The sequence below is a fragment of the Helianthus annuus genome, chromosome 1, assembly GCF_002127325.2.
Source record: "Helianthus annuus cultivar XRQ/B chromosome 1, HanXRQr2.0-SUNRISE, whole genome shotgun sequence".
Classification (NCBI taxonomy): domain Eukaryota; kingdom Viridiplantae; phylum Streptophyta; class Magnoliopsida; order Asterales; family Asteraceae; genus Helianthus; species Helianthus annuus.
Window position 1 is genome coordinate 59048891 of NC_035433.2, and position 11144 is coordinate 59060034.

General features: G+C 43.9%; 1 protein-coding gene across 2 annotated transcripts; it reads left to right on the forward strand.

The window, feature by feature from the left end:
* The first annotated feature begins 1152 nt into the window (after positions 1 to 1152).
* LOC110866926 lies at positions 1153 to 2140 on the forward strand. 2 transcript variants are annotated; one of them, XR_002551443.2, is made up of 4 exons: positions 1153 to 1288; positions 1477 to 1746; positions 1825 to 2051; positions 2085 to 2120. XR_002551443.2 is itself a non-coding variant. In XM_022116073.2 (3 exons), exons 1-3 carry the CDS (start codon positions 1244 to 1246, stop codon positions 1960 to 1962), a joined length of 453 nt encoding a protein of 150 aa, XP_021971765.1. In that variant the 5' UTR covers positions 1153 to 1243; the 3' UTR covers positions 1963 to 2140. The 2 variants fall into 2 exon arrangements, 1 of the variants encoding a protein (XP_021971765.1); XM_022116073.2 differs by having other exon boundaries at positions 1825 to 2140.
* Positions 2141 to 11144: the final 9004 nt, after the last annotated feature.

Below are 11144 nucleotides of genomic sequence, written 5' to 3' on the forward strand. Positions count from 1 at the left end.
TTTTTATCTGTTGCAATTTATCCTCACAACTTTTTTTTACTTTCAACTTTGGTCCTTTATATTTTTCATTTTCCGCAAATTTTTAGCTTTATCATTCGTTCTAAATTTTGTGACTTAACACACCACAACGTGCGTCTTTGGTTTAACGTTTTTACGTTTCGTTCTAAATTTTACGGGTGAACGTTTTTACATCGTCTATTTTTTCCTGTTTGATAGGTTCAACATAACGTGCGCGCACTAAATCGACGTAGTTATCACTAAAGAATCCCCGCCGCATTGCGGCGGGTCTTAATTCTAGTTTTAATTATATGGTAATATAAGAAATTCTCATTATTACATCTTCCACCGTTAAAGACTCAAATGATGATGGGGAAAAAGTAAAGGAAGCAAACTATTGTGGCAGAAAATCAAAAGTTACAAAAGGAGGTGGCGCAAACCCATGTTATAATTTGTTATTATTATATATATAATAATGGGTAAAGTTCTTTTACAAATAATCTTAACATACTAAACATACAAATTGAAGGAAAACTCAAAAAGACAAGGTGGCATTTTTGTAATTATCAGTAACTATCAAAGTTACTCTACAAATATACCTAAAAAAACCTAACCACTCCCCCCACCCCCAAAAAAAACCTAAACCCCCCACCCCCACCCCCCAAAAACCTAAAAAAACCTACCCCCACCCCCCAAAAACCTAAAAAAACCTACCCCCCACCCCCCAAAAACCTAAAAAAAACCTAACCCCCCCACTCCCAAAAACCTAAAAAAACCTAACCCCCCACCCCCCCACCCCCAAAAACCTAAAAAAATTCTAACACCCCCCCCCCAAGCTAAAATGCTAAAAACTAAACCCCCAAAAACCTAAAAAAATAAAAAAAAAACACACACAAATTATTTTATTTTATTTTTAACATTTTTTTATTAAAAAATCGCTACTTTTAGTAGCAGCAAAAAAAAAAAATTTTTTTTTTAACGAAATGTAGCGATTTTTTTAATAAAAATGTTAAAAAAAAATTTGTGTTTTTTTAGGTATTTTTGATTGTAACTTTGATAGTTGGTGGTAATTACAAAAATGCCAACTTGTCTTTTTGGGTTTTCCTTCAATTTGTATATTTAGTATGTTAAGATTATTTGTATTTGATCTTTTGTCATATAATAATAATATCCACAAGTACAACACAAGACAGGATCTATCTTGGTTGCTGGAAGACATAGGGTTTGTCTTTGGTTGCAGAGAGAGATGAGTATACGCAGGTTACTGGCCAGGGGACCGACCGCCGCTACTGTAAGTGATTAATCTCAAGTTCAACCAAACATGGGTTTTGTTTTCAATTTGTGGTTGGATCCGCTAGATCTGGGGAGTTTCTAGTAGGGGTTTTGTTCTTGATTCTTTCTCAATTTTGGGGTTGGGGTTTTGGGAGACTCACACGCACTAGATCCATTAATTGTTGTTGCTATTTAATTAATGGTCAGCTAATGAGGAGGAGCCTAGGGTCGAGAAGGTGTCAACATACGGCAGTCGGCGATCATGAAGACGACGAGATGGCGAAGGGAACTTTTGATAAACACGCTAAGGTTGAGGTAAGTTTTTATCTGGATGGCTTTGAAGCTTCTGAGTTAAAAACTCTACTTCCCTTGGTGCATCGACATTTACGTGCTGCTGGTGCGAGGCAAGCCGTGCTTAATCATCTTGAGGCGCTTGGATCTGGGTGTGAAGAAGCTATGATTGGTTATGACGCTAATGTAGGTTTCTGTTTTTAACCTAACATACATGTATATACTCTTGTTGTTTTAATCCATGTTATATTTGTTGTTTATTAGGTTACTTTAGAAGGTTATGAAAATTCGGAGGTGGAAACTCTAGATGCTGCTTGTGCGGCACATATATTTGCTCCTGTTGAAAGGCCAAAGAATGTACACCTCTTGGTTGATGAGGTTACCGTGAAGAGGAGTACATAGACCGCTTGTTATGTTATGTGGTTACCTTTTGGTTAACTTCTATCTGTCTCTGTCTGTCTGACTGGTCTTTTTTTATTGTGTTGTTTAACATATCCTTTAATTTTTTTTTTTGAACCAATAACATATCCTTTAAATAATCAACTAATTAATCAGCTGTCTATGAGGTCTTTTTTTTTTTTTTTTTTTTCTTTATCGTTTCTGCTATTTATGATTTTGTTGTTGCTGTGGGCTTGTTCTTTTCTATTTTTTTTATCGTTGAGATGATGGTCATGCTATTGGCTTTAGCATTGTTGTATATCCAAACATATTGTTTTTCTCCATATGGATTTGATATTTGACCATATCACAAAATTAACACCAAACTTCAAGGAAACTTCAACTCTTGTGTCTATCCGACGAATTCATGAAGCAGCAAATTGACATTTTTAGGGCTTCTTTTTCTACCCTTTTCCGTTTTGTCCCCAGCCCCATTTTGATCCGAACCAAAATCACCTTTCAAGTTGTTAAGATTAGGGTTCCAAACTTGTAACTTGAAAACTTCCCTGGACGGTGGACATCTCGTCTCTTTCTCTCATGCTCCTTACTCTTTGGCATTGTGTGCCACAAACTTCTTAAAAGCGGTTGGAAGAAGATGACACCCGTAACCGATATTGGGCATAAGAGTGACACCTTTAAACTTCCTCCTAACACCAGAATCAATACCCTTTTGCTTACGCCATTTCTCCAAGCCACACAGCACAATATGCCAGCCTTGTGATCAACCCTTAAATAACACTGCAACTGCATAAATGCCGTAATCATATAGGTAAGAAAAGAAAGATGTACCTTGACACATATTTTCCAGTCACTTTGGGGCCTCTTGAATTTTATGATCCCCTTCTTAACAACGTTTTGAAGACCGGACTGGCTGACCGGGTTTGGCCGGCGACCGCCGTGTCAAGCGGCCCGGTTCAGGGTGTTGAACCACTTCTGCAGCTAGCCTAGAGCCTAAGGCCATGTGTAGTGGTAACACCCTTTATGGGGCCATACGACAAATGGCAAAAAGATGAATTGTGGGGGGTAATAGAGGGAGGGGGGGGGGGTATATAACATGTGTGTGTAGTGGGGGATTATGTAAATATGTGTGTGTGAGAGAGGCAAATTGTTTACCCCGTTATAATTTTCGCAAGGGATCCGGATTCAAGGGCTATAGTGCCCCTCGGGGCTGTGTGAGGAGGTGCCTTAGAGCGCTATGGTGACTAGTGGTGCCATTATATCCTTCCCTACTATGGAAGGACTAATTGCTAGGTGTGTTCATTGTTTGGTTTAAAACTAGTGGTGAATTTCGAGTTTCTATCAGAATGTATTAATGAGTGGGAACAGGATAGCTGGGTTCCGGCTTACTACGCGTCGTGCAGCAATGGTGGAAGCACATATTTATGTAATCAGTGGGACTATAGCTCAGTGGTACTTCTCAAAAGACGATGCGAGGGTCAAACAACATACGGCGTTCTCTAAGGTATCTTTTCTTGTTATTATTACAGTTTTTAGGGTCTACACAATCATATGTAGAAGGGATGCTGTAAAGATAGTAACTTTGTTCACTTCTTGTATGTTTTTTTCATAAACGTGTTTGGCCTGTTCTCGGAACAGTATAGTGCTTGGGGCAGTTGATACTGCATCAAACGAAGATGCAAGTGGGTTGATCAACTTTGTTTTTAGATGCTGTGTAAATGCCCTTTTATCAGCATTTGAGGGTTTTAGTAAATTCACCATAACTTTGTGGTCTTTTCCACCTTATTCATAGACTTCACCATGTGTAAATCTTTGTAATATGTATTTTGAATAACTGTTGAGTTTTTAACCCAAGGAAGTAAAAATAGTTCTAGGGTTTTGAGTCCTTAGACCACGAAGATGGTTTAGGAAGTAAATCTATTATGGGTTTAACTAAGTTTTTTTTTTTTTTTTTTTTTATTTTATTTCTAAGGGCGTGTAGTAGTCAGAGGAAAGACTGAGAATCTTGGATGCCTATCGAACTGGAAAAGGGTGTGTAGTAGTCAGAGGAAAGACTGAGATCGAAATATCTGATTCTAAAACAAAGAGTGCAGCAATTGTAGTAAAAGAGGTCACTTTTCATGACTAGTTATCAGAGTTTATAGGATTTAAAATTCTTATTACGTGAGTTCGTACACCATGCTGGATTAACTTGTTATGGATTTCTGTTTTGTATATGAAACAGATTCCTTATCAGAACAACAAATCCTCTCTTGTTATGAAAAATGCCGAGAACAAGGTATCTTCTTTTTTTATACCCATTTATGTTTTTATTCATGCTATATCATTTTATGTTCCATTATAAGTTTATAACCTGAATGTATACTTTTTATCTTTTGTTGATATCCGTGACGAGAGTGATCGATCTGGAATGCGAATAGTCATTGAGGTAATTTTATCGTGAAATTGTTTTTGTTTACAATGGCACTTTAATTTCATGCTGCTGCTTTTCTTTATAGGTGAATGAAACTTATGATTGTTTGTATTTTGCTTCTCCGGCATGTTCACGTTTTGGATTTTGCTTCTAATGAGAACCGTATTATGAGGCCTAGGGTGTAGCAAGTAATAACAGCATTGCTTACCTCCGCTTTATGGCTCTCAGTGTAAGTGAAAAGCAAATCTCATGACACAAATTTTTAGAAAGGTTATACAAATTTGTTATTGTTTGCTTAAAGGAGGAAAGTCTTAATCGGTGCAGTGAGCGCGCGAGCGGAGCCGCAGCGAGAGGAATGATAAGTAGAGGCGCCAATGTATGTTATGTGGAAGCTGGTCAATATGTATTTGTTTTTTACTTTTAGCAGATCAAACACATCAACTACATAAAGTTAGCTAAAATATGAATCAGGTCAAACAAGTTAAGTAGAGGTGCCGACGATAAATATGTTAAGAGAAAGGGTTGCCCGAGTTGCCAAAAGGGCTTGTGAAGAAACACTGAACTGATTAAGGTGCTAATCGGTTTGGTTTATGTTTCTATCATGATGGTTAATCTTCTAATGAGTATTTGAGCTCCGACTGGATGAATCAATCCTGCAAAACAGAACACCGTTACTCGTTAAGAGGGGAATGTGGGGGTTTCCCTCTTAACCAGGCTCCGGCGTGAGAATAAGCGACTGTTTTGAGAGTAATTAAGTGCTAAGAGTGAGAGTAGAGGGAATGAAATGTTTAACCTGTGGAATGAGGTCTCTATTTATAGCCGGAGAGGTGTAAGAGGATATGGGCTGATGGGCCTTGGGCCGGAAATGGACAGCATAGCGGATATGCTCCTTGCCTTGCTGGTGTCGATCGTTTAGTGGCTTCTAGAAGTTCTTTGGTGTTGGCGCACCTTGATTGGAGCCACGTGTCATTGTTGTCGGCCCTGCTGTCTTTCTGCCATCAGCAGACAAGTGGAGATCGTGGGACAGTTGTCTCCGTCCCCTGATTGGTGCCACGTAGGCGTCCTTATGTACTTATCGTCAGGCGATCGTGGCGCACGATTGACCAGACCCTGCTGGACGTTCATTGGCTCTTTTCACTGCCACTTGTACCTTGTGTACCACTGGAGGTAGACTCGCGCTTCCCTCTTGTGTGGTTCTTGTTGGGCATGTAACTAACCCGCGCGGGGTTAGTATGCCCATGTGTTCCTTTATGCTAAGTGTTGTTATCTGAGCTTCTTGAGGGCTAGGCCTCGCGCCGCACGGATCGAAACGTGGTGTAGGTCGCGCGAGGCTCTCAGTAAGAGGTTTATTAAAATAAGGAGTATGGTCTCAAGCGCAACCACACAGAGGTTTGCGCGGCTTTTTTGGGACCATACCCCTTCAAGTCCCCCCAGTCCAGTGCTGCACCATGCGCAACGCAAGTGGTTGGAGCTCTGGACTTAGAAAAATAAAAGAAGGGGAATGCTCTCTTGATTTTGGTTGGTGTGGCGTGTTGTAAAATTGTTGTGTTTCAACTGCGCAGCTTATCCAGGCAGGTTCCAAGTGGTTCATTGGGTATCTGATCGGGCGCGAGGTGTTGCTGAGCTGGTGTTAGCTTGCGCGGTCCTGGTAACTTTTGCATGAAGTTACTTGTAATTTTATGGCGGGAAACTCCGAAATGAAATTTGAACTCTGGCAAGTTGGTAGGATAAGTCGTTGAGTGCGACGTTTGAGTTGACCCCTGGCACGGATGTCATCATGTCGACTGCGACGGTTGCACTTCGTGTCAGGAGAGTGAGGCCCACGCGCGCGTTGTAACCGTCACCCCTGCTTTTCCGCTTGACGTGGCAATCTCTCATTGGTTAGCCTAGCGGCGAATACGACACGCTTACCCATCGCATTAAATGCGATGGGTATATATACCTGAAGAGATGTGAGACGGTTCTCACTTCTCTCTTCTTTGCTTTCTACTTTCCTCTCGTTTCTTTGAATCTTCAAGATTTCTTCAAATCTTCAAGAGTTCTTCCGATCTTCAAGAGAGTTCTTCAGATCTTCAAGTTTTTTCTTCAAAAACTCCTGTTACAATGACTGAAGAACACCAGGAGGCTGTTTCTACCGAGGAGGGTCCGGTTCCTGTCCTCAAGTGGGATCTCGGACTATTTGAACAATTTGTTCGAGGTTTCCGGTTCCCACCGGAGTGGGATGCTCGGTACCCGGCTCAGGGCCAGACCGCCGCCGACGCACCGCCGGGTTACATTACCCTATATGAAGACTTTTTCCTTCAGGGTAACTTTAGGTTACCGGCGAATAACTTTCTGGGAAACATATTGCATTATTACAATTTTCACCTTTCCCAGATGAGCCCTCCTGGGATGGTTCGGGTTCGTCACTTCGAATTTCTATGTCGATCTCATGGTATTGAGCCGACTGTCGAGAAGTTCCGGGCTTTTTATCAGTTGCAACGAACGATGGGTTTCTTCTCTTTTGCCAGCCGTGGTGCTGCAAAGAAGATCTTACTAAATCCTACTAAGAGTTTTCACGATTGGAAACCCAAGTTTTTCTTCATTAGGGAGGAGGTGCTTCCGATTGCCATGCCGTTCAGGGACTGGACTGAGGCTGTTTTGAAGGAGGATCTTCCAATCCCCAAGCAAGCACTGTGGTATCAACAATTAACCCCTACCCCTAATCGGGTGTTTGGGGAAAATGTGTTGGTAGCTGCGCAGATGAGTGACCGGTGGTCACCCGACATCAAAGAGGTCCCTGTCTTGAAGATTGGCGATCAGGGTTAGTGACTTTCTTCCTCTCCTTTGATTCAAGTTTGTTTTTATCTTACATAATATATTCTGACGTGTAGATGCGCAACTATATCAAGCTGCCTTCGCCACTTTTGCTGGATCAATGGGCGTGCGCCCGCTGCGCGAGGATGAAGAGAGCTGGTATGAGCAGATCAGGGGCAACTTCATGTACCCTGTTGCTGATGCATTTGCCGCGCCGCCAATTGCAACAGAAGGTGTGCAATTCCCTAAACCTCGTCCTTTGCGCTCTGTGACTCCCGCTGGAAAAGAGGTTCTTTATCTTTACAGCGAGGAGTCTGTAGGGTCTTCAAACGGCGAGCTAAGTTCGTGGTCTAATATATTTACAGGTGTGTTGTGCGACCTGGGGACTGACCCGGAAGAGAAGAAGAAAAAACCCCTGAAGAAGAAGAAAACAGTTAAAGCGGGTCCGGAGGTGACCAACAAGGGGGCTGGTAGTAGTCGCGCAACCGCTGCCGCTGTTAAAGGTACTCTTCGCCTTCGACGGAGTGACTTAAACAATTATGTGATAATAAGTGACTCACTTGAAGGCTTATCACGCACAGCTGATGTAAAGACTGGAGCGGGTAGCTCAAAGAGTTCTGGAAGCGCGGGTTCTCGTAACCCTGATGCTGGCGCGACCCCTTTGGTGCATGAAGAGGAAACTGAAGAAGAAGAAGATGCTGCTGCCCAGTTGGTTGGTAGAAAAAGAGTTAGGAGTGAGACCACAGCTGGTGTGGGCTCTGCGCCGATTGTTGACGTGCTTCCCTTGGTTGGGAAGACGAGCAAACTGCGCTCTTTGTACAAGTTCTCTCCTGGTAAGCTCCTGATTTTTCTCCCTTTATTTATCTCCCTTGCTTAATTATTTGTTTTATTTCCCGCAGAGATCAAGAAGAAGACCCCTGAGAAGGGTGTCACGTTTACTGAGCCAGAGCCGAAGAGGCCGAAAATTACGATCAAGTCTTCTCAGACTGCTGGTGATGAGTCTGCTAAAGAGAAACATATTGCTGAACAAGACGTGGCGAAAGTTGTTGACGCGCAGCGGACAGCCGAGGAACGTCGTAAGAAGGAGGAAGAGAAAAAGAAGAGAGCTGAGGAGGATAAGAAGAAAAAAACTGAAGAGAAGAAGAAGGTTGAAGAGGAGAAGAGGAAGAATGCTGAGGAGGAGAAGAGAAAGAAGGCTGAGGAGGAGAAGAGAGCCTCCGAGTTGGAGAGGGAGCAAGAACAAAAGAAGGCTATGGACAAACCTGTCAATGTTCAAGAGTCGGAGGTCGTTAGGGGTTCCGAGAGGAGGCAAGGGCCTGAAGTCGTCAAACCTACCCACCTCGCGCATTCTGAGGCCCATGACCGTTCAAAGATACATACTTCCAAGGGGTCAAGTCGGTATACCTCTAGTGGTGCGAGTTCTGGTGGAGCTGGGGGCTATAACCCAAACGTCATTGGGGCGAAGGACACCGTCGGTGATATATATTATAAGAGTTATACCGAGGAAGAACGCGATGATGCTCCTCACCAAGCTCCCTGGAGTTTGAAGCAAAAGGACACATTTGAAGAATTCGGGCCCTGCCGTGATTGGTTCTTGAACTCGTTTACTCCTGGAGAGGTTAACCGGCAGAGGGCGAAGACCCATGAAATGTTGTATCGAACCTTTGTGCTTGGAGAAGCTAATGCTCGCGCCGCCAACCATCAGATAGTTCGCGAGTGGCGAACGATGGTTAGGGAGCGAGCAGACTGGGAGGGTTATCGCGAGCGGATGCTAAAGCGTATCGCTGAATTTGAGAAGTCCAAGGCCACTTTTGATGAGGAGAAGGCCAAGTTTGATGCAGACAAGAAAGCCGAGGAATGGGGGCGCGAGGGCCTTAAAAATAAACTTCATACTGCTGAACAGCAATTGGCCAAGGAGAAGGCCGAGTTCAGGCGTATATGTGACAGGGATAATGAGCGCGCCTTTGCGGCTCGGAGCAAGATTGTTGATCTTGAAGCAAAAGTTGCTGAGCTGACCGCGAAAGTTGAAGATGCGCAGGCTGAGAAGGCTGCCAAGCAGCAGATGGAGGTTAGTTTACCACTTTACTTTCCCTTGCTATGTTATTTACAAAATGGCTTAAATCTTGTCGCTGTTCAGGCTGAGTTGGCTGAAACAAAGGTGCAATTATCCAGCAAGGATAAGGATCTCCTGGCCAAGGATGTCGAAATCGCTGAGCTTAGACGCCGTCTGGATGAGCAGATTGATAGATGCGAGTCCTTGGAGATCGACCTCGAGGCAGAGAGGGTTAAGGCTGCCACTGCTGAAGAGGCGCGAGCTGTCAGCGCTGCCGCTCTGAATGTGGCTCAGACCAACTACTCGGAGGCCCAAGGCATCGTTGACACGCTTGTGTCTGAGGCTGAATGGATGCGCACTCGTGGAGTAGTGCTGGTAAGTTTGTACTTGCATATTTTTGCATGCCTGATTTGCTAGCTGATCCTAATATACGGTTCTCGTTATAGTTGCCAACTCTATCCTCAATGCTGGTGAGCTGGATCGCGCTGTCGCTGCTCTCACAGATTCTACGCGCGCAGTGGGTCATCGAGGGGGCTATCTGGAATGTGCCCAACACGTTGAGGAGATGCTGGGACAAGAGTTTGATGTGAGCCATTGCTCGGTGACCGACCAGGCGAATGCTGCGCTTACGCGTGCTGAGGATGCTTATGACAATCTTACTTTGCCTGTGATGGATTTGGTCATAGAGGCTTTAAAGAAAGACGACTGGTGTCAGCGTCTTAAGGCCATTCTTGATCCCCCAGTGACTGTGGAGTTATCGGATGAGGAGGAAACAGCTGGCGACGATGATGGAAATGGTGGTGACGATGGGAATGGTGGTGATGATGGAACTGATAATGATGGCGATGATGATGGAAATCAACATGATGAACTAGAATAGGTGTTGTCGATAGGCTTTGTGCCTTCTAATTTTTTTTTTTGCATTTTGACTGTACAATGCTGCGTTTTTGCGCATGTTTTATATGACATTAATTGTGTTTGTTCATTCCCGTTAGAATTATTGCACTGTTGTCAAAAACTTAGGTTAAATTAGCTCGAATAAACGGAAGTCTCTTCAAGTAAAACGGAACTGCCCGGTCTCGCGCTTTGTTCGCGGAGGACCTTGGAGGCGGTCTTTTGATAATTTCTAAGTTGCTGGAGTGTTTTCGCGCTAATCAGAAGTTTAACATGCATTTGTAACGAAAGAAGTAATAGAAAACATGTCGTATGCTTTCATTAATTCGGAAATGGGCGCTTAGGCCAACATACATTAATTGCAAACGGCGTATAGCCGACATAGGAACGTAAAAAGGCGCATGGCCGAAGTAAGCTACATATAGCATTTGCGCAGTTGTTGCGCATTCCATGTTCGCGGTAGGATGTAGCCATCTAGGGTGCGTAACTTGTAAGCCCCTTTGCCTAGCACTTCGTGGATCAGATATGGGCCTTCCCATTTAGGTGCTAACTTTCCTGGACGTTCCGTATTTGACGCTTCATTATCGCGGAAGACGTATTCTCCCGGAGTGAAGGTACAAATGCGGACTCTTGTGTTATAGTACCTTTCCAGTTGGGTCTTGTACTTGGCTTCCCTGATTCGCGCGATTTCGCGCCTTTCTTCCAACAAGTCCAAGTCAAGACGTCTTTCCGCTTCATTGTCGATTGCGTTGACCGCTGCTAAGCGCGGGGAGGGTAGGCCGACTTCTGCCGGGATAACCGCCTCTGAGCCATATACTAAGCTAAAAGGGGTTTCGCCGGTACTAGTTTTTGGCATGGTTCGATGAGCCCACAAGATGCTCGGGAGCTCATCTACCCAACCTCTTCGCCTTGTGCCCAGTCGGGCCTTTATCCCCTCGACAATGCACTTGTTCACGCTTTCCACCTGCCCGTTGCCTTGAGGATGCGCAACGGATGTGAAAGTGTGCTCGATTTTCATCTCCTTCATCCACT

Bases quoted from the DNA above. Each gene is read 5' to 3' on its own strand.
- LOC110866926 (XM_022116073.2), top strand. From the start codon at position 1,244: ATGAGTATACGCAGGTTACTGGCCAGGGGACCGACCGCCGCTACT. The intron at 1,289-1,476 runs GTAAGTGATTAA...ATTAATGGTCAG, and splicing joins GGGGACCGACCGCCGCTACT to CTAATGAGGAGGAGCCTAGG. The intron at 1,747-1,824 runs GTAGGTTTCTGT...GTTGTTTATTAG, and splicing joins TGATTGGTTATGACGCTAAT to GTTACTTTAGAAGGTTATGA.